We start from the raw sequence: 24,429 nt of genomic DNA, 5'->3' as shown, positions 1-24,429 counted from the left end.
AACGAATTTTATAAAAATTCCTTAAAATCTTATGCAGATTTCAAATCTATTATATTTATTAAAATTCCGGAAAACTTTTATAGCCTATTAGGCAGTGTATTAAGCTACTCTTCAAATCATTAAGGATTTTCAATAAAAGAAAGTTTGCTCAGAACGAAAATCTCGTACTTTTAAGAAAACATAACATTTGTTGTAGAATAGGAATTTAATCTAAAATCATCCGTTTTGGATTTGAATTATGTAAAAACGACTTAAAGTTCGGTTTTTGTCACTACTGTTCAGAATTTCATATTTGCTATAGATAAAACCGAAAGATAGGTCAACAATTTTTTTATTTTGTGTTGCAAGCTAACAACTTCATTTTATCTTCATATTACCTTTCTGGCAAGCACAACATAAGTTTACAAATAATATTACAATTAATAAGAAATCTGACATAAGAAATAATAAATGTATTAATATAGTATAACATAGGCAGGAAGTGAGCTGAATGCATCCGTCCATAGTGCAGCAAACATAATCTTCAATTCTAAAAAAGTAAAATCTTTATAGTAATTTACTTCCTTTGTAACACAGCTACTCTATAATTCATCTGTACTGCACGTTTGTACGCTTTTGGAGTAAATTTGATATTCTTGGCTGCTATTTAAGAGAGACTGCTGAGTTATTCTTGTGAAAAGACCCTTTACCAAAGAGAATAAACAATTTGCAAAAGATAATTATTTTAGGTTTTAGATAGATTTTGTGATTTTGTGCATTGAATGAACATATATTCTTTTTTTACTATCTGCTCAATAATTCACTTTGTTCGGTTGTCCCTTCATGATGTTTTTGTGCTTTGCTACTTTTTGAAATTGTTGTCATCCTTGTTAATATTTTATTTACTAGGTATATTTGACAGAATATTTATTTGCAAGCTTAGAGCAAAAAAAGTATAAATTCACACGATTTGTAAAAATATTCGAAGTTTTTACAAACTTAAATGTTAATAAAAATGACCTCGAATCTAACTCTATTTTTGAGATATGTACCATATTCTTCTACTGGCTCTCTGAAAAAATCTTAAATTAACAACTTGACTTTACCATAACATTTAGTCTTTAAAAGGAATATGTCAAGTTTATATTAAATTTTATTCTTAGGAGCCATAGATAATGTTTTTATATGTTGAAATCTATTAAGTTATGAATTCTTAACCCTATTTGGAATGTATTATTGCTTGTCGTTCTTTTTATCTACTATCGAAGTTGTCTTTCTTATTTTCATGTATGGCAATCCAAATCCGTTTCGGATTAATCCGCCAAATTTTGAACTAAAACTCACAATCTGAAATCCATTAAAATCTGAATATTTAGCTCCGATGAATCCGCCAATATTATAATAATCCGGTCCAATTTTGTGATATATAAGTGCCTCAGATTGCAATTCCTTCTTATTTTTTCCTTTAATAAAGGCAAATAATGGAAATATTATTACTTGGATCTTACACCAGATTTTTATGTTCACTAAAAAAGTGAAATACATAACGGGCTAAACTAACGATTAACCCCTTTACCTCAACCCCTCCTAATGGATGAACGAACTGAACAATAAAATAGTTGTTAAAAACCTAAATTGACGACAATTATCTAACTTTTATAATATCCACGTATATTCTACATCCATTAGCATAATTTACTGAGGTTGACGATATAGTTTAGTACATTTAAAGTAATTATTAAAATTATTTACACCTGTACTATTATTAATCCATCAAAAATTTATTTAAGTAACTATGTCAGCCGTTAAATTACGCCTTAATATATTATTTTCTTTGCATAAAAAAGAAGAATTATAATATCATTCCATTGGCATCTTTGTTATTTTTTTTGGAAAATCAAGGCACTTTCATTGCCAAAGTCAGCGGATTTCATTGTTTGAATTAAGGAATTTTTCCATGATAAATGGAGACTTTAAAAAATATATCTCAAAATGGTGAGGTTTTGTGGTTTTATAAAATTATGAATGTAGATTTGTTTGCACACTGTGAAATATCTAAATGTTATTAGAATATTTTTATTGTTTAAAAAATATGATTCTACTTTGAATTTTTGTTATTCTTTGGGGATTCGAACCCAAAACTATTCTATAATACTACAATTTGTAGGTCTGAACCTCAAGCAACCGCAATTTAGATCTAGTTATTTATGTAAAGAAACATTACAATTTACTTTTAACCTTAGTCGTGCAACTTTTACTAACCAAAATACACATATGTGAAAATTTAAATGAAGGGATGCAAAAACTACTTACTTGTCAGCGACAAAACCATTTCTTGTTGGAAGATTTTTAACAGTTATTCCTCTCCATGGAATTGTACCAGCGCAATACTAAATTAAAACTACAGTTAATATTTTAATGTGTGGAAAAAAAACATTTAAAAAATCAGTGATTTTACAATGGGCAATGAAATGCGATAATTGATCTATCTCTTTAATGTGTTAAATACTGCTTTTAATAGATGTTAAATATTTAAGGAAATTTAACATACAATGTTTCCAACCACTCAAGAAATTACAAATTTGCTGCATATACCAATAACGAAATTAATTCGAAAAAAATGACAAAACATATACTTGGTTTTCAGCTGTCTTTGGGGGGCAACATATATAGTAAAATTGACAACCTCTCCGTTTGCCCCCCAAATAATATCTAAGAATTATTTCATTTGTTGGTTTCAAGTAAAAAAAAACACGAAACCTATCAGATTAATTATGAGAGTTATAATATATACAATAGTTTAAAAATAATAACAATACCTGTTGATGTGGAATTAAATCTCCAATTCTAACTTTAAGCAATGTGTGCTGGCATGCTGTGTAAGATCTCTTGTACTCCTATACAAAACATAAATAAATGCTTATGTAGTTAGATAAGTTATTTTCTCGTATTCATTCGAATCCGGTGGATAGGAACCGGTTCTCATCCATACGAAATAACTATGTCTAGCATCGTATTATATCCAGTTTTCTACGAATATAGAAATGTACAATCACAAGATTAAAACTAGTTTTTTTAGCCGGTGCCTTCGGCACCACGGGGCTAAAAAAAATAGTTTTAATCTTATAATTGTACATTCTATATCCCCGGAAAGCCGTTTATAATACGATACGAGAAATAACTATTAATAACCTTATGTTTGATTAAAGACGACTAAAAGTTATGCTTGAAATATTAGATATATCATAAAATATCCTCAACCTAATATATTTTTAGGAAAGATAAATATTTTAAATATACTTTTAAAGTCCTTCTCGTCATTATTAGGTTCTTCTTGGTCTACCTTTAGTCTAGAGTGCCATAGAATCGAATCTTGTTCTAGTACAAAAAGCTGACCATAAACAATTTAGAAAAAAGCTCTTATTTGACAAGTAAAAAACGTACCTGAACTAACTCGAAGAGAGATGTAAATGTGATTGGTTTGTCCATAAGATTACTCTTTCTTGACAAACCAATGGCACCAAATTTTCCCTTATACAGGATTCCAAGAACTACATGGTAGTAGTACTTCCTGAAAAATATCAATATTGTAAATTGAACCATATAAAATTCTAAAAATGTATGTTTATCTGTCTGTCTGGATAAAGTTTTAGGACTTCTTAACAGGGCTGGTTTGAATATTCTTACCTAAATATAGTTTCCTTGAAATAAATTGAAAAATAGAAAAGGACTTATTTTTATGTTTTATGTAAAAATATTGGCAGATTTTCAAAACAAATAAGTTTTACTAAAGGTTTTATAATTATTTTACATAATTGGTTATTAAGTTGTTACCTGCCGGGTTTAAAGGTTTTATCATGAATTTCGGACTTGAAATTTATTGTAAATCGTCCAACACCTAAAAAAAATCAATAATTTGAATATGAATTTGCTATTTATATGTAAATAGATTGGTTAAAATACAATAGAATAATAATTTTAGATACAATTTTTAAAAGCGAAGATTTTCTATAAATAAGGTCGGTCAGTTCGTATACAACTTTAGCTCTTTCCGTTAATTTAGATATGTTAAAATTGTCCTATCGATTTAAAACGTTGAAGGTTGATTCCTATAACAGTTAGATACAATTAAGAAAGAGTAGCAACTCTATAATCTGTACCAGAAAGTCTGTACGTCCATTTTATACATTCTAATGTTTACATTTTTGACAATTTTTTTATGTGATATAGTTATCCTATTCATCTTATTTTTGAAATACTGATCCTAGGACAACATAGCAATGTGTTATAAGCGAAGCTTCTCTATAATCAAGTATTAAAATGTAAGTGTGTTTTTAAATAGTATCCTGTATTTAAGCAGTTTTGTAACACATTTACTTAAAATTTTATTTAAACTTATATATTTATATTATCTTTATTCAGTTAAGTACTCTTCAAGTTTTAATGTTAGTTTGTCCTACCATTTGAGAGCTTCGCTTTTATGGATGTTATCATCCTTGTTTCTTTTTGTGAAATATAAATATACGTTTTTGTACCTGGAATATTGTTGGTAAGATAGATGCCTAGGATAGTTGCCTCCATGCACTTGATAGGCAGGCACTCACGGATCATGTCCTTGGCTGTGTTGTTGTGGGTTATCAGGGTACCCTGGGTCCGTATCTTGAAATTTTCAGGACCTAAAAAATTATTATGAATCATAAAAATGTGACCAATTTTGAAGTTAAAAACGCCCAGTTTATTCATAGAAAAGATACTCTGAAGTAAAAAAGATAAGAAACATCGTGTTAATGCCCTATATATTCTGAAGCCATAAAATGTATGCTTAAACAAAGTGAAAATGCAATATCTTGTTATCCAATCATTTAAAGTAGTAAGGTTTTTTAGGTGGTCTGTTAAGATATTGATAACCATACAACAAATTGAGTTATCCATTTAGGGTCTTGAGATGATTTTAGGCTATTTTTAAAAATCTAAAGCATTAGATAATTTTATGCTCATGTTTTCCCTACCTTCCCATAAAATTAGATGAATCGATAAAAATGTATACTAACCATCATGATTATAAGAAAGTTCACTCATGTACTCTTGTACTTCAGTTATGTACTCCAGGATTTGTTTACTGTCTGGGCAGGTTATTCGTGGCAAGCTGGGAGGAGTTATGCTGGGCCGACGCCGCCTTTGTCTTGGCCTCCGGCTGCCTCGCTTGGCCTTTGACCTCCTAGACATATATTTGATCAAATTTTTAATTGCTTAAAATGTTTTTCAATACTTAATTTCCAATCTATATAAAGTTAATGCAAACATCAGACAATACCAATTGTGGTGAACTATCTGTCGTTTAAACTATACTTAGATATAGCGTACCTGATTGCGCCTCTGGAGAAATGTAGAGAAGGACGACCTCCACTCGATGCAGAAGACCCAAGACTGGAATTACCACTGTCAGGACTGAAACCATGTAAAATTAGGACCATTGGCATGACAGCTCAATTATTACAATAACAAAACTATTGAAAATTTTATAGACTCAAGTCAGATATAAATGTACCAACCTCGAGTTATCTGATGAGGTAGATGGTGAGCTAGAGGCACTTGAGGACAGAGAAGTTGAAGATGGAGAGGGTGATCCTGGTAATAAGATCACTTATATTTATTTAATGTATTTATACATTTACAGATTAAACATATTTATAATTTGAAGTAAACTTTTGAATTGTTCGAGATTCCAAAAAAAATTGAAACTTTAATGCATACATTATTTTGAGAAAGATTTAAAAGTACAAATATAAGTTGTCCACTGTACAGTAATTTTAAATAAATGTTGATCATTCCTGTTAAGTAACTTGAGCTTGAAGAGCTTGATCGTCTTCCATTGAATTCAGATTCGGAGCCTTCTAAAAATAATATCTTTGTAATCATTGATAGACATCTTTAAATACTTATAACAATAAATTTCAACCGGTGTTAGTATTAGCTGCCATCTGCAGCCGATAGCTATTGGATACTATACTGCCGCTGATGGCCATTAAATTGATAGACTGGCGAGTCCTGCTTTCTGGGTAAAAAAATAATTTACCTTTTGTACTATCATCAGTTTGTCTGCCATCAGACCCCTCAAAATATTTGACAACAGTTGCACTATCCGTTCTTTTCTTACGTCTCTTCTTCAGCACTTTCTTTTTAGTTTTCTTGTCAGCTTTAGTATCATCTTTACAATCATTCTTTACACTATCCTGTTCTTCTTTCTTCTGGCTTTCTTCAAGTTGTGGGAAGTAGATGACAGTTTCAGTTTTGTTGTCAATTTCAACACAATCTTCATTCTCATCCTCAGAGTTCACGTTGGCAGCAATTGCTGGAAGCTTGGCTCTTCCTGCTTTGGCTTCCTTCATTCTTGTTTTACTGCTGCCAGGACGAGATTTGCTGGCGGATTTGGGCTTTTTTGGCACTTCTCGAGTATTTATTACTTTCTCTTCAACCTGTTCGTTCAAGATATTTATGAATTTAACTTTTGTTTCATGAATTGTTCCATAGTTTCGGATTTTTAAATTATTATGACTTGTTTAAGGAAAAGTTTACATTTTTATTAGAATATTTACTACTGTATTTGAAAACTTTACATATTTGTATAAAAAATGAAATATACATAAGATATCTTTCCTGGTTGGCTTTAAATATAGAGTAGGTATTCTTGTAGTGAAATGATGAGGATGTCGTTGTTTGATAATGTGAAGTAGGATTCAGAAGGTCCCCTTTCTTCATAAAGGAAACTATTTTTGATTTGATAGATGCTGCAACCTTTAGTAGTAGATTGTGTGGGTTCAGTATGATTTCAACTAAATTTATGGAAAGCTAATGTCTTTACTCCTATTTTAAGGACCCCCCCCCCTCTTTTTTAATATTTTTTTGTCGCGGTTTTTCTCAAAGTAGTCATTTCCCTTGGAAGAGTTAACCTCCTTTACACATATCAGTTAGAGAATAAAACAACGTGTTTCTTTAAAACTTTAAAACTAGATCATCATAGTTTGCAAGCCAACATGGACGCCATCGCCGCAATGGACCGCCTGGTCACAGTCCAGCAGGACATCCTTGAGGAGCTGCTCAACCAGGAACCCGACGGCGCCTACGGCGACTCCAGCGACTACGACTCATAGATGGCTATGCCCTCTGTACAAGAGCTTAACCAGTCTGCGATAGTCATTTTAATAAATTTCGATATCAAAATTTGAATAAATAAATAAATTTTCGGCCAAAATTCAAAAAAAAACTTTGTTATTTTTATTAGATAGATAGAGGTTGCGTGATTCGTTAGCTGCTGGATAAAATAATATAAAAGAAATAAAATATGGTTGAAATATGGGTAAAGAACCGATAAAAAATCGAAAAAAAACCGATATAAAAACGATAAAAATGGATAAAAAACAAACTATGCCAAGCTACTCTATACTTGGGTATGTGTGTCGGTTCCTACGGAACCTATTAACCTAATACTTAAAAAAAACCCGGCACACAACCTACCCTTGTATGTGCAGATATGGGAGTTCTGCTGGCGCTAATCACTTTGGTGGATGGCATTCTCACACCGTCGATTTTTAGCCTCTCCGGCTCCTAAATAAAATATGAACAATGTTTATCATACAAAATTATTGTTTTATTTAAAAATGAGGCTTGAAAATATTTGTCATTATACCTCATAAAGCTTAGGAGTTGGTCTTGATTTTCTCATACTCAACGTCATTTTAATTTCTAGAAAATATTTTAGTAAAATACTAATCCCAAAAAGACCTATCATCAGGATCAAATAGACTGAAAAATTCGATGTAATATCATGTTGACTTTTTTTTAGCGACAATTAGTTTTTTACCAAGCTTTGTCTTGATTCTTTGATTTGTCTAAATACATTTATACATATATTTATTTTCCAACAAATAATAAACTTTTATAAAATTAGAAAAATAATTAAACAAAATTGTATTAGAAATATTTGTAAAAAGAATATTTCAAAATAAGCTCTAAGAAATCGCTATAACATTTTAGATAATTTCAAATGAACAATTGGTCAAAATAAGTTTAATACAAAGTGACAAATATTCATATATTCATTCCTTGTGTTCAATTTTAAACTGACATGACAATTCTATAAGACCTTTTTATAACTTCAAAAATAACCAATTGTTACTAAGAAAAGTTTTTAAAATACATTAAAATAATTAAAGAAGGGTTGCTTGATTGTTTTTAACCATTTTCCCCTATGCTTTTTACATTAGCAAATAAAATCTTATAAAGAAAGAAAAAAACATGTTGATTCTATTCAGCTCTACATTTAAATCATTCCCTTTCTTGTAAAACTTATATCAATCAGAAAAATTATATGTATTCTCAAAAAAGAAGAAAATTAGGTTTTTGTAGCATTCACACCAAATTAACGTTATTATGTTGACAAGAAACAAATTTAAACTTTCAATATTAATTGCCATTCCATTAAGAAAGTTAATTGTCATTATTATGCCTTAAATATTCAGATCTGCCGATTGTCTTTTAGAATGTGTATCCATATCATTGTCATAAATGTGAATGCTTATAAATACTAGAGTTATAATTTAGTAAGGGGAGGGATACTATAGCTGTTATTATTATTATGCTATACTAGGTCAAGGTGGACAAACCTATCATATTAATGGCCAGAACCGCACTTTTTTAACAGCAAAAAAGGCTTAAGCTTAAGAAGTTAGGTTTTTTTTGTATGTTTGTTGACCGATTAAGTTCTCCATTGAAGGGAAACTTCAAAACTGACTCTTGGGAGGTTTCAGGTTAATCTTATTACAAATTTATAGCCTGGGATGATTTCAACGATTCAAAAAAAGTTTGGGTTGGTTTAGCAATTTATTTGCCTACCCCTTCAAACACAATGTCCCTAGCCATAATAAGTATGTGTATAAAGCAAAATGGATTATTTAATTAAAGGTATTTATAGTATTTCAGATTTGCTAAGTTTTACTTCGTTCTTATAACAGAAAATAATGCCATAGAGTGGAATATAATTGTTGATTCTTCACCCCTCATCGTACAACAAAAATATTTTCTCCAATTTGACATTTCATCAATTACGTCTGACTTAAATAATTAATGAGAGTCTTTAAAACATGTTCCATCAAGGACTAATGACGAAAATTTTAAAGAATATTACCTTACGTATTTGAAAATTTAGTTTGACTGCCTGATATCACATATTGGTTAATTTAATCCTTTTTGGTTTCTGACTTAACAAAGGCTAATGAAAAACATTGAATTTTAAATATTTAAGAGTGCAAAAATACAATAATAGAATAATTTTATTTATGAAATAATTTGTTATATTTTTATAGTGTACTTTTTTTTCGAAAAGTTTTTGCAATGAAATCTTTTCCCGTATTTTTTTTATTTTGCACTTTGATTCACTTAGAAATGATACAAAATTATTTGATTGTTTGTACCTTTCAACTTTTACACTTTATTATCTTTTTTAAAATTAATAATCTGCAACTTTGATGGTATATAGTAAAAAGAAATTTAATTAAAATGAAACTTTAAAGCTTTATTAATTGATTAACAAAAAGTGTTCAACTTAAGCACGTCTTTTCAATCGCAAATTTTAACACGGTATCGCAGTTCGTCTCCAAAATTTTAAAATTAAGATTAAGGGGCGAAAAAAAATTATTCTAATTGAACAAATGGTAATGAATATCCACAGTTGCTTAGATATTAAGTGGCTAACAATTACTGCGGCTGCTACTCCCTAAATTATAGTAAGAAATTCAAAAAGATTACGAAATTAGCATGAGTTTAAAACTGGTAACAAGAATTTTTTGTGAGGCACATGATAAATTGCTAAATTTTTATATCCTTTAAACTTTGCATTTTTATACATAGTTTTTACTTTGTCTTTAATTACTAGTGCCTTCACCACAAGAACGGAGGATAATCCTTAACTTTTATTATAACATTTAGGATAATAGGGGGCAAAGTGTTTTCATACGGCCATATCTCTGAGAGGTGGGGGGGAGGTTGTCCTCAAAAACCTCAATCTGTATATGATCAATCCAAGCTTTCCGGAAAACTGTAGTTCTGTGTGTACACCGGTTTCTGAGATCTTATTTGACACAATGACACACACAAACACACATATCAAGCTACTTTATGGTTATTTTAAAATACAAACCGAAAAAAAAACTAAAACAGTTTTTATAGATATCATCCTACCTTCAAGTTTAAATAATTTTTAAATAAAAAGTATAATTTAAGGATATTTTTATAAGTAATTCCTATTATAAAATATTAGACCATGTGATAAAAAGAAAAACATAAATAATTAATCATATGAATTTTACATTTTGTACACTTTAAACACTTAAATTAATTTGCTTTTTGTCTGATTAGATATAGAAATTAGGAACAAGTTTTGGGATTGTGGAATTGTTTAAATCTAACATGGAGGGCAACATCTAAGAGTAAAAATATAACAAAAAATTCATAAACAACAAAGATTGACAAGTATTTTATACTCTTATTGACAAAAGAAAAAGTAGCACATTTACTGACTATCTTTTCAAATTATACATAGAAAAAACTTAAACAAGAAATTCTAAATGTTTTAATAAAAAAATCATATCAAATAAGAATTGTAGTTTTTCAGAATAAACATATTTTCACTTATTTGATAAAAAAAATAGTGAAACAACAGACTCGAATTACAAACAAAAACTAAATCAACAATAAGACCGTTGATTTTATATACCAAGGGTAAATTTGATGCATAAACACTCTTGTTGCACCCTCCCTTAACCTCCCAGAATCCACAATACACCCTCTGTTCAACCTCCGTTAAACCGTTGTTGGTCAACCCTCGTGTATCTTCCCATAACCTAAGTACTGGTACATGGAATATTATCAAGTCTAAAGTAATTATGTCACTTTAACATCACAGCTTGGTTTATACGATAAATGTCAGTTATTTATTGTGATATTTTAGCATGAAAAATCCTCGAAACTTCAAAGTGTACCCTCCTAGCTCCGATGGTTTTTATTATCTGCAAAGGTATTCTCCCAGCTCAGAGCACAAGGTGTTAAATCAATGCTACAAATGCATAGGAAGCGCTGGAAAGTGTCATGTGTGACGTCATAAAAATACATCTTAAAAGGAGGGATAAGACGAGAAGTGGAAAAGGAAAACCCTAAAAAAGAGATGGATAATAGACTTTTTTATGACGTCACACATGACACTGCAATTAAGAGTAATTTATTTTTGACAAATACAACCATAACTATAGGATAACGCGCTAGGACAAAGACATAAAGCAAAACTTGGATTCCTAAAATTGAATTGGTAAATAATTCGTTATACTAAAGACATTAGAAACTGCTCTGGTTTTATTAAGATGAATGCCCTGGCCACTCATATTATTTACTTTGCTGATTGAAAGCATTTTACTTCCTCTTTGTCTTTCTTAATAAAACATTTCTTTTCTATCAATAGAATGTATAGGAATGTCTTTTTGTCAGTCTGTCAAAATTAAAACAAATTTGCATCTGCTGAACCTAATAGGTTTTGATTTTTAAAAAACTTATCATTGTCCAATAGTGATTTTGTGCTACTTGTAGGGGTGTAGGACACTTTCTTCGCATATTTCAACCACTCACCGATTAACAACAATTTTCTTTTATATTATATACATATAACAAGGTTCAAAAAACGCATTTAGCTTTCTAGATATTATATTTGTTACAGAGTATAGACACCATACCTGTGAGCTACACAAGGGAAAATCCTAGTTGTAAGAAATACATCATACACTATATTTACCCCCTCTACCTACTCTCCAGCCATTTACCCTTAATTCGTGGAAGCTACTTTAATAAGAAATACATTGATGTTCATATAAACTTACTAATTCATTCTTTACCAGCGGCTTCGCTCCTAGAGGACTCTAGAGAGCCATTTGGGAGAAACGAACATCCACTTTAAATCTATAAAATAAAGAAGCAAAATTACTACATATCTAAAAATCTATTAACTTTGAATACTGCTGTGGCTATAATTTTTATGAATCAATTTTTTAAAAGTTTTCTTTTTTATAATTAATATGTTATATTTGAATTATTCGAACATTCAAATTAGGTTCTTTACGCCTATTAAAGTCATTTACACTCAAAGATTTTTTAGCAGTATTTTAGTTAGAATGTATGATACAACAAATACTTTATAGTAAAGTTACATTGGTGTAGGTACAATACAAATTTTTGCAATGAATACAATAAAAAGTATAAATAAAATTGTAAAGTACAAAAGTGTAAGAAAGTATTATACAAAGTTGTCTGTTATGCATTATACTTTAGTTTTCAATCTTCATTCTTTGTTCTTTAATTGTACTTGCACAGAATTGTACTCACTTTCATTTGATAACTTACAAATTAAATGGATTTGATATGCTTTTAAAAGGGCAATAAGGTATTGGAATAGTTATTTAGTGACGTGCAGAAGAGGGGGGCGGATGTCAACCACCCTGACATTAAAATTACACTCTTTTTGTGGTCTATATTACACCCCTATCGATTTTGGTTAAAGGACCCCCCTTTAAAAATCGTAGGGGAGGTGTCAAAATTTTTTTGGTGCGGTTCGCGCACCATCCCCTTAATACCTTCTGCACGCAACTGGTTGGTTTAGTTGAATTCAGACTAACTTTTATAATTCCTGTTATTATAATTTTACTTGCTAATAGCATGAAATTTAGAACATAAAACTCCTTTAAGATGTTTAAAACTAAATCTTAATAAAATATTGATGAAAAATTTTAAAGCTAATTTTGCTCACATATTTTGTTTCCATCCGTTTGTGTTTTATGATTTTAGTAAAATAACATAGGTCATAGTAATAAACACACAAAATACACATTCCCAAGATTTTGTGTTTACCTACGAGGAAATAGCATAAATAAATGGAAAAGTAAATAACCTAAAATACGAGTTTTTATATGTTTCAGTGTCCTCAGCCTCACTGAGCCTAAGTCATCCTCAGCCACAACTACCCTAAGCCACCCCCACCCGCAGCCCTCCTTAGCTACAACCAATTTTATTCAGAAACTATTGTACATACCTAAGTTTTAGAGAGCTGTGCTATTAAATTTCTATTCTATCCTTATACTAAAGTAACAGGATGTTTGTCTGTTTGTGTGTCTGTGTGTACCGAAGGATCTCGCTAACCGCTGAACCGATCTAGTTCTCCTTATCAGGGTAGCTTCTCATAGGTCCCGGGAAGGTTTATAACTATTTACTTAGGGGGTGGGACACCCCATACCCCCCCAAAAATAAAAAATACCCCCCCCCAAAAAAATTTATTTTTACTTTTTCTTTTAAAATCTAAAATAAGAAATTGTGTTATCAAATTCGACTCCCCCCTCCTCAAGTGCCCCTAGAGGTCTCTAGGGGCGTAGCCGCTAGTCTATTCTATAAAGTAGGACTAGTATATGTAGATGTGTATGTGTGAATTGTTCTGTTATATCTCAAAAGATCTCGAAAACAGCTAAAAAAATCATCTCTTTATCTACTGAGAAAAAAGTATGTTGTTTGATAATAGAAAAAAACTCCCTTAATGAATTAAGACATGGGGAATTTTTCTGACATGAAAGCAAATTCAACAAAAAAATTAATCTAAAAAAAGTATTACTTCAAAAATATCAGAATACAATAAAATTTTTCTTACATTAGTAAAAAATATTTGAAATTAATTTGTTTTTAAAAATTAAAAAAAGCTTTAAGCAAACTCTAATCCTAATTCTTACTCGCGTGTAAAAGCAACAGAAAATCTAAATAAATAAAGAAAGAAAGAACATAAAAATAAATCTGAAAAGTATGACAACGCTAATTAATATTCAAGCAGAAAAGAAAACAAGTAAGAATACATGGATAAATGGAAAGAGGATTTTTTTAAATAATGACAAGAATTTCGTGGAACACACAAAAAATATCTTTCACTTGCCAATGCTAAAGAATAAATCTGACAAGCGGCTGCACCCTTTCTATCTAGGTGCTCTTTTTAAAAGGAGGAGGAGGACATAAGAATATTCTAAAAATAATCCAACGACTTAAATTTAGAAATAAAATAAAGAAACATCACAAGACTCCAATAAGCATTCCCTGAAAAGTACAACCTATAAGGACCATTAATTTCGGATATCTTTAGCTTCAGAAGTATAAAATTACTATATACAGCATGACCCTCGAAAAAGTATTTTTAAGCATCTGCAGCCCTTATTTCTCAATGAATTATTAAAAAATGCATATGTCCTTGTTCTCCATAGTATTCCACGTAAGTAGATATAAAAATATTTTTTTTACCTCCATTAACACCGGAGATTTTTAGAGCTAAAGTTTTGAAAAAGTGACTGAGAAAAAGAATTTTTTTTTGTTTCTCTTATTTTTTGGATGGTTATATTATGTTTTTCTGGCAACTGAATAATGAGACACAAAGAAAAACAAGTTAACTAAATATTTCTTTTTTATTCCACAAAAAAATATAAATTTTTAATGGCAAAAAATACTACTGAATGAATTGATTATTTGCAAATTTTAGGTTATTTATTAACCCTTATTTATAGAAAAGGATTAATTATGACAGTTGCTCCGCCTACTTTTCTGACATCTCAATTATTTGATAGGGGGTAAATTAAGCTTTTTAGACTAAAAAATCATTATGTTTATTTTTATTTTCTTTATAACTTTTTTGTTATTAAAGTTAGGATTGTGAAACAAAAACAATTTTCCTGCTATATTCATAGAGATTTATTTGGTTTTTTAATCTTAAACAATTTTGCCTAATAAGTAAGTTTTTCAAAATATCATTAAACTAAAAAGACTCAAAAAATATGTGTAAAAAAATGCTTTTTACTCAAAAACTAAATTTTTTATTTCATTTTTGTATAAAGTTTCTGCTAGTAACAAAAATAAAAGGATTTCTAGCTTAATTTTGCTAAAAAAGTCGTTTCATGTTAAAAGTTACTTTTTCCTCAGTCACTTTTTCAAAACTTTAGCACTAAAAATCTCCGGTGTTAATGGAGGTAAAAAAAATATTTTTATATCTACTTACGTGGAAATCTATAGAGAACAAGGACATATGCATTTTTTAATAATTCATTGAGAAATAAGAGCTGCAGATGCTTAAAAATACTTTTTCGAGGGTCATGCTGTATAAATAGACTAGCGGCTTCGCCTCTAGGAGCTTTGTCCTACGTGGTAAAAAAAATTAAGTACCTCTGGTGCTGCAACCACTACAATAAAAAAATTGATTGGGGGGGGATCTTTTTATTTTTTGGGGGGTTGGGGGTGTCCCACGCCCCAAGAAAATAGACTAAAACCACCACAGGTTTAGTAGGTATATTCCCTGAAGAGTAGAATCAAATCAGTTCAGTAGTTACCGAGATCTTATGGGACAGACAGACAGACGGACGGACAAATAGACAGACAAAGGGACAGACAGACGGACGGACAGACATCATTATACTTTGTATTATAGATAGGATTGATTCAGTAAGTTTAATAAAATACTAAAAAAAAATTTTTCATAACTTTTGTGACAATAACGTTTTTTCATCAATTGAACTCTGAAAACAGCAAGAAAGCTAAGATAGAAAAATGTAAACATCCACTCACAACCAATTCGAACCTGATAAATCGAGAAATTTAGGAATTTCTTTTCAGAGAAGGAAAATTTTTAGCATGTTTAAATCAAGTATTTAAAACAAAATGAAATATCAATAATTTTACCATTCCCATTATAAATTTCACACACAACCAAAAACAATAATTAATTTTTTAAAAATTTTACATTAAAAACTGTATGCCCTTTTTTTAGATGGGACTATCTATATATTGAGAAAATAGCCTAAAATCATGGCAGAAAGACGGGCAGATACTGTTCCTCTTTGTTACTATTCTGAAATCAAAATCCGAAGGAAAAACAAAAAAGGAAAGACTGTAAGATGTTATTGACCAACTACTTCTAAAGCTAGATGGCTTTTGTGAAGACTCTTATGGCTGTCTAGCATTTACTCTATAACTTACTTTGTCCGTTTGTGTGTCAATGCTACTCAAAAATTAGATTTATGTGGGGAGGGGGGGGGGGGATTACGGATTTCTTTGATTAATGTACATCTGATATATAACCTCTAGATATTTTGCTAAATGTTAGGTTTATATCTGTGCTTTGCTTCTAATTTATGTTGTCATTCTTGTTCTCAATATTTTTGTCATCCCTGAAAATTATTATGTACAATACATTATGATTTCTTTTGATACCTTATCAGTATATACTTTTTAACTAAGGTTTAAATCCAGAAGGCCACGAAGATGTTAATATAAATAACTTCATATAGGAGCGTAGCTACTCTATAACTAACTATATTCATCTGTCCGTCTGTCTGTAAATTTCTCGGCTTTTATTGAAGATATCAAGTTAAAAATTTTGTCGCACACACTGGTAAATTCCTGAACAGTACAAGTGTCAGTTTATAAAATTACTGTACAAACCTCACAAATAACTGTGGATTATCTCTCATCTATTACCCAATAAATCTTATCATCAAAGGCTTGAATGATATACAGACACACCGATGCACAAATAAAACAAGATAGATACATTCGAGAAAGCGAATTTTAAAATATTCCAGATTTTAAGAAAACAAAGATATTTTCATTAGTTTTCATTCATAGGTGGGGGGGGGGGGGGGGGATTGAAATCCCAAATACGCATCTGTTTAAAAAAACAGAACACTTTTTATCAACTATAAGTCAAAACAATATATATATTGTTTTAAGACAAAAGGGATTATAATTGTATTTTATTATAAAAATCCTTATATCATAAAAAAAGTATTGTGATGTAAAAATTAAGTTTTGAACAGGCAACGTATGGACAGACATACCTAATTTATACAAAGGATTGGCTATCAGTTAACAAATGTTTAGAGTTAAAAGGGGCCAAGGCCAGTGCAGTATACAATTCTTAGACAACTTTTAATTAATTGTATTTACTTCTAAATCATAATTATAGATAATGGATTGAGGAGGGAAATTAGCCGGCATAAAAATTATATCAAAATCGTAATTTTTAAAAAAGAAGCGTGCAGGGGAGTGGGGTAGGATAAACCCCTGGGTATCTACCCCTACACCTCCCTTGACAAGGGTCTACACCCCCAAAATAACAAAGCCAAGGTGGGAGTTAGGGTAAATAAGTCATAACCTGTTTACATTTAAGGCGGATGTTTACAAAAAAAAATTGCACGCTTTGTCAAATTACCAAATCGGGAACTCCTTTTCCAATTTTACAGTAGATTGATGATAGACACCCCCTGATACTATTAATACATAACTTTTCCCTCTCAATTTTAAATTAAGTGGGGTGTCAAAATTTTACATTTAATGTTCTTTATTCATTGTAAAGCTATATGGAGTTGCCTTCTTTGTTGCACGTCCAAGATCTGGCTCCAGGGAAAATTATGTCCACTTCGACTCCGGCTCCATTACAAATATGTCAATTTAATATCAATTCTTTTTTTTGGCGCAGCCTTATATCCATCTCTTGTTTAAAAAAACGACTCGGGCTATACAATTGTCACTGATATGGACACAATTGAGTGTCTTAACCATAACACTTTGGTTAAGTGTGACTTCCGAATTTGCGGGAAGTTCTAGAGATCTTAGTCTTTCAAGGCAAAACCCCCAATACCAGGACCATCAAGTTCAACAGCAGGTTTGAGTATAGATTTATTGACACAAACTATTTCAAAGTCCTGAAATTACAAGATCAATTAATAAACAGAATAAAATATTACTCGTTAACTTAAAACTTTGAGCACTAAAAAAATCTTTTTTTTCTTATGGTTAAAGAATCTTTGGGTACTTTGGCTTTAAAGGAAAATTATTTGGTTTATAGACCATTGTTAAATGCATAAATATAAGCACATAAAAATTACTAAAACATAATATTTGAATCATAATAAAGTTTCTTGTGTAGCTGGCTAAAGCCTTAAAACTTAATAAATCGGTCCTATATGCCATACAATTATATCTGAAAACGAAGAAAAAACTACCTGAAGTTCTTATGGTTTAAGCACCTGGCATACTAGGGTTATTCGTGCACTCTGAGACCAATGTTAGGCCCGACTCAATTCTCTGAATGTCTTTATCCACACACATGTAAATCAGAAGTGCGTGGCGTTACCAAAACATAAACAATCTTACAATGCCGCAACTCTTTAGGAAAATTAAGCAAAGACGACATTTTTTCTGGACTGGAATTGTGGAATAAGGAAATTAATTTCGATCTTGATAAACACAAAGCTTCCTCGAAAAGAGGTTAAGACATTGAGTTTGTTTTATATAAAACTTGTATTACATTAATTTACTTGTTTATGTAAATTTTCCATTGCAATCGTTTTAAAGTTACTTTTAATTAGTTACTTAGCTCTAAAAGACGTGAACGAATATTAAATGCAGCCGGCAGCCGAGAATTGTTATTGTTCCCGTGGCTTGTTTAAGGACGAAAGAAATTCTCTAAGTATATGTATTACATGACCATTGTCTACGTTTTATTGAAAGACGTTTTTTCCTCAAAGTGCTTAGTGAGCACTGAACCCCACTCCCCTTATGGTTAAAATATAAAAAGGGGGTTGAGGTATTTTTTTATGCCTAACCACTGCAGAGGACCTCATCCATGCGGTGATTTAACCTTGCAGGGTTATGTAACCTAGTCTAAATTATACCAGCCACTCCTTATTTAGAATTTATGTTAAAATAAAAAGGAGAGTTTACGTGCTCGATTAAAAACTTTGAGTGAAACCGCTAAATAAAAATTTGATCGTTGGCTGCAGCTTGTTTTTAGTAGCGAAGCTACTCTATAATTCACAATGTCCGTCCGTCTGTCCGTCCGTCTGTCCGTCCGTCTGTCCGTCCGTCTGTCCGTCCGTAATTAATGAATTGGGGGAAACGTGATTTTCTCGGTTCCTATAAAAGATAGAGAGCTGAAATTTTTTGACAACATTCCCATCATTAAGGAGCACAATTAACTATAAAACATCAATGGCGGTCGGACTGCTTTTTAGCAGGTTTTAGGCTATTTTTTATATTTTCCAAATTTTCCCCTTATCTTTGGTGTTTATGGTCCGATTTTCAAAATTTTTTCAGTTAAAGATATCAAAATTAAATTTCCCGTCATTTGAAGAAAACAACAATGACGGTCAGACTGCCTTTTCGCAGGTTTTTGGCTATTTTTATATTTTTCACATTTTTCCCTATATCTTTGGTGTTTATGGTCCGATTTTCGAAATTTTTTCAGTTAAAGATATCAAAATTAAATTTCCTGTCATTTGAAGAAAACAACAATGACTGTCAGACTGCCTTTTTGCAGATTTTGGCTATTTTTGTATTTATCACATTTTTACCCACATCTTTGGTGTTTATAGTCCAATTTTCAAAAAAATTTCAGTTAAAGATATTAACATTAAATTTCTGGTGTTTTAAGAAAAGAAACAATGGCGGCCAAACTGCCTTTTAGCAGGTTTTTGGCTATTTTTATATGTTTGACATATTTCCCCATATCTTTGGTATTTTTGGTCCAATTTTAAAACTTTTTTGCATTAACAGTTTCAAATTTTTTCCCCCCCATTGTTATGTGCATCTAGTATGTAATTTACTTTAACCGTCTTCATCATACAAAATAAAACAAGGTTTCGTGTTTATTTTCTCCAATAAATCTATTCTTGATTTTAATAAATACACTTTAAATCTACTTCTACGTATTCCCATCCACAATTTTTTGTGCTTCGCTACTTATGGATGTTGTCATCCTTGTTTATTTGTGGATCTATTAATAATGGATATTTATACATAGGTGTTGTATCCTGGTTGTTTTGTATAGCTACAACTCTATTCTATGGATTTAATAATATAGTGGATATTTATACATAGGTGTTGTATCCTGGTTGTTTTGTATAGCTACAACTCTATACTATGGATTTAATAATAGTGGATATTTATACATAGGTGTTGTATCCTGGTTGTTTTGTATAGCTACAACTCTATACTATGGATTTAATAATAGTGGATATTTATACATAGGTGTTGTATCCTGGTTGTTTTGTATAGCTACAACTCTATTCTATGGATTTAATAATAATGGATATTTATACATAGGTGTTGTATCCTGGTTGTTTTGTATTGCTACAACTCTATTCTATGGATTTAATAATTATGGATATTTATACATAGGTGTTATATCCTGGTTGTTTTGTATAGCTACAACTCTATTCTATGGATTTAATAATGATGGATATTTGGAAAACAAGAGCTATCCCCTGTATGATATGGGTAAGATTTAATTTTTATTGGTGTTTTCACTCAAAGCCACTGCGGGGGGGCCTTCCAAACTTTACTTAACCTAACCTAACCTCTTAAAATGTTGTATCAATAAAAGATATTTGATTGCATTCAGCCCTGAGGAAGTCCTTGCCTAATGACAAAGATCAATATTTTACCCATCTTTCCAGTACGGCTTCTAAACCGATTAATATCCACTGGATTAAAACCAGTTCACAGCCATACTGAAAAATCATGTGTAGCATCGTATTGCATACAATTTTCCACTTATATTAACATATAAATCATAAAAATCGATATCAGTTTTAATCTTATAAATTTTCATTTTAATATCTGTGGAAAGCTGTCTATAAAACGATGCGATGAAAAAAAACTATTAATTTTTAGTTGTCTCTGTGATGCTGTGCTTTTTCTTCTTGGCATCTGCATCTGCTTGGGCACATGGTCTTAGGTGAGAATCATTTTTAAAAGCGAAGCTTTTCTATAATAAGGGTTGGTCCGTCCGTCCGTCCGTCCGAGATAGTTAGCTTTTATTCGTTAATTTAAGCATGTTAGAATTGTCCTATTGATTTCAAACTTTGCATGGTGATTCCTGTAGTAGTTAGGTACGATTTACAAAGCGTAGCAACTCTATAATCGTTACAGGAATATCCGTATGTCCATTTTAAACATGTTGATTATTTTACTTTTTAATAACAATTTTTTATGTGATAAAATCATCCGATAGATCTGATTTTTTGAATACTGATTCCTATTACACTAAGGTACAATATTATGAGCGAAGCATCTCTATAATCAAGTATTAAAAATGTCAGTATGTCCTTAAACAGAATTTTTTATTTAAGAAGTTTTGCAACAAATTTACGTATAATCTTGTCAAACCTTATATTTTCATATTTTGTATATTCATTTCTGACACTCAACAAAAGTTAATGTTCATCAGTCATATCGTTTCAGAGCTTCGCTTTTATGGATGTTGTCATCCTTGTTTTTATTCTAAAAATGATACGATTGCCAAAACTAGGACGGCTACTTATTTCTTTTTCCGGCTAGTTCGGTAGATTGATAAAAATTGTTCGGATATGCTGTTGATTCAAGATTGTATCAAAAGGGCGATCGACTACATTTGCCGAGCCCTTAAGATTTGGCTCGACCTCTCTTTCTTTTTTTTGAACTTTAGCATTTTGAAACTTTACACTTTTTACTACGGATTAAAAGATTTATCTTTTTAACTGACGACACATGACATGTGCGATAAAAAAGATTTTAAAACATAATAAGAATTGCAAATGTAACAATTAGCTCTTATTTTTTAAAATTTTTATTTTGTTTTAGTTTTGCTCTGTTTTCTAGTATGGCTTCAAAACCGATTAATATTCGCTGGATCAGCACTGGTTCTCGGCTATACTGAAAAATGATGTATAGCATTGTATTGCAGACACTTTTGTATACCTTTTTTGATAGCCCTGTTCTTCAGTCTCTTTATTCAATATCCGTGGAAAGTGTCTTTAAAACCAGGGAGTAAGGGAGGGGACAATGGATCGAATATTCAATTTTTAGGATTCTCAGACTTTAGGTACTGGCTTAAAGGGAATGTGCAAGAATTTAGCAGTTTATGACTGACTTTGGGTACTAGCGCACAAAATGGCGCTAATTCGTTTGTCGATAGTTTTATATATTGCAGACAAGTATCAATAAACTTAATTTGTTATGATGTGGCTGGTTTTAACATTTTTTTTTCTCTCCAGAAAATATCATTTCATAGATAAAAACTTTATTGTGATATTTGTTTAATAAACAATCTAAGAATCCAACTAAATTTTGGATTATGGGGCTATGGGTTGAATGGGTTTCAGGGAGATTTTTCTAGTTATTAATTACAGAATGGTTACGTCAGTCTGATGTGCTGGTAATATAATTTTCAAATGAATACTTTTTTCTTGGAACTTTCTTCTTATTTTATAGTTTTCTACTCTTAAATTGAATTAATTGCCCCCTCCCTTACTCCCTGCTTTAATGCGATGCTATTAATAAATATTATAAGCTTTTATTTTTACCCTCTTAAATTTCGCCAGAAATGAATGTCCCGTCAACAGAATGACATACCAACAGAGTAGATTTGCATTATTGGTTGGTTTAATTATGTGCTTCAATATTAAACATTTTAATGAAATAATTCATAAATGTTTATATTATTTTTGTGTAATGATGTTTTTTTTTCATACTAAGGCAATGTATAAATATTTACGTATTAACAAAAAGCATTGTCAAAATTAATGGAATTTTGTCATGGCACGCTTGGTTTTTTATTAAATGAATAAGTTAGGGTACAATGTTTGGCACTTTCGATATAAGTATATGATAATAAAAAACCCATAGAATGCGATAATAACTTCAGAAAAATCGAAGAAAATAGTTTTAATACTTAATTAACGTTTTTAAGTTTTTCTTCAAAAAGTTTAGATAAGATGCCTTTAAAAGTCGTCTATGATTTTGTCAGGGATAAAAATGTAACTTTAAAATAAGAATTACAACATATTTTTTCAATTAGTACAAAGTAAAATTTTGAACATTTTATTGATCAGTATATTTTTTAAAATGTGAAGTAGAAACCTGAATATTTTATCATGAAAATAGTGTTATGATTTGATTGTCTGCTAGATTACAAGAAAAAAGATACTGACAGTACTTGTTGGTTCTTTAAAAATAATTAGGTAGATTACTTTCAGAACCCCTCTTTTTGCAACGTTATTTCAATAGAACAGAGCCGTAGTCTTAGTGTACTCAATATCTAGACAGCCAACCATTGTTTTAGAATTGTTCAATTTTTTTAACTTCTGATAAAAACAGAATTAATGGTATTTCTGTAAATATTATACCTCCAAGAAATGGCTATACTTCCCAATCATATGTTGTGTGATATTTAAGAGGAATTATTTTGATATAATGTCATTAAAATATTCGTTAAAAAAAGTGCTATTCTAGCTTATACATTACATTTTAATGTGTATGATAATTCAAATAAAAGATAATGAAGATTTATATTATATTTAATTGTTATAATTATAAAGAAAAACCTGGAAACAGTAAAAAACTGACTTTATTTTATTGACGTAGGGAAAATTTTGTCAAATATTTGAATAAAAAAACACTATAAAACAAAATAAATTATTTTTAATATAGTCACAAAAAGGCTTAATGAGTTTAGGAAATATTTCATTTACTATTCATGTCATTTAAACTCTATTACACAGAATACATTGTAAAAAGATGTTCTCGTTTTAATTTTAAGTAATTTGAAATGCATTTTAATACCTTTTAATGATTTATTTTTTGAAACATCTTTTTATAAAATGTTATTGATTTTTGAAGTTATATGTTAAAATGTTTTTAAATTTTGTTAACATTTTGTTTTAAATGTAGAAAATTGGTAATTCTAAACATTCAAAAAATGATTTTATTAAATTTTCATCACTTAAATTGCATGTTTGATGAAATTTTCAACTGATAATTCAAGAAAAATCGTTTAAGTTTTATTATATTTTACTTTAAAATGTTAAAAAAATATAATTATTGTCAAAAATGTGGAAGTTATACTTTCCTCAAAAAAAAGACCTAAAACATGCAAATTAACACGTGTAATGAGATTTTTTTTCTTTCAGGTTTAATTTTAAGTAATTATTGATATTTTTTGTAAAAAGGATTTTATATAAAAAGTTTTAAAACTCGAGTTATGTAGTGGTTCTAAAAAAGGTTGCGAATTTATGCAATTTTCTTGCAAAAAAAATTTTCTAGGATTTTAAAAATAGCAAAGGGTGTTATTAGACGTACTTACAGATACAATTGCAAAGTCGTTTTGGCCAAACACTAAAATAAAGTTTTGACATCTGAGGGTCCAACCGTGATGGGCCTGGTGCGAATGCGGATATTGGGAAAATAAAAAAAATATTTAAATTAAAATTTGTTGAAATTATATGTTGTGTTTCACAGTTTAGGCGTCGGCTGCAGTTGGGGATTGATAATATACTGGCGGCTAAAAGCAGTTTCTGA

At 30.2% G+C, this 24,429-nt stretch overlaps 1 protein-coding gene across 1 annotated transcript; it reads right to left on the bottom strand.

Moving 5' to 3' along the window:
* Positions 1-93: 93 nt before the first annotated feature.
* Positions 94-7,718, bottom strand: LOC145327006 (uncharacterized). The gene is made up of 15 exons (XM_080170487.1): positions 7,667-7,718; positions 7,495-7,584; positions 6,623-6,774; positions 6,056-6,534; positions 5,778-5,873; positions 5,532-5,622; positions 5,344-5,427; positions 5,031-5,197; positions 4,515-4,655; positions 3,814-3,877; positions 3,424-3,550; positions 2,799-2,876; positions 2,293-2,369; positions 1,000-1,051; positions 94-529 (listed from the first exon to the last, which is right to left on the bottom strand). Exons 1-15 carry the CDS (start codon positions 7,712-7,714, stop codon positions 524-526), a joined length of 1,752 nt encoding a protein of 583 aa, XP_080026613.1. The 5' UTR covers positions 7,715-7,718; the 3' UTR covers positions 94-523.
* Positions 7,719-24,429: the final 16,711 nt, after the last annotated feature.

This window comes from Acartia tonsa, chromosome 1 (genome assembly GCF_053477335.1).
Source record: "Acartia tonsa isolate MP-2025a chromosome 1, ASM5347733v1, whole genome shotgun sequence".
In the NCBI taxonomy this organism is placed as follows: Eukaryota; Metazoa; Arthropoda; class Copepoda; order Calanoida; family Acartiidae; genus Acartia; species Acartia tonsa.
The sequence above is the reverse complement of the archived record's forward strand: the minus strand, read 5'-3'. Positions and strand labels throughout refer to the sequence as shown.

Excerpts from the sequence above, each read along its gene's own strand:
- LOC145327006 (XM_080170487.1), bottom strand. The coding sequence starts at position 7,714 with ATGACGTTGAGTATGAGAAAATCAAGACCAACTCCTAAGCTTTATGAG. Across the intron at positions 3,878-4,514 it reads TCTTACCAACAATATTCCAG|GTGTTGGACGATTTACAATA; the intron begins GTACAAAAACGT and ends GATTTTTTTTAG. Across the intron at positions 2,877-3,423 it reads CTCTCTTCGAGTTAGTTCAG|GAGTACAAGAGATCTTACAC; the intron begins GTACGTTTTTTA and ends TGTTTTGTATAG.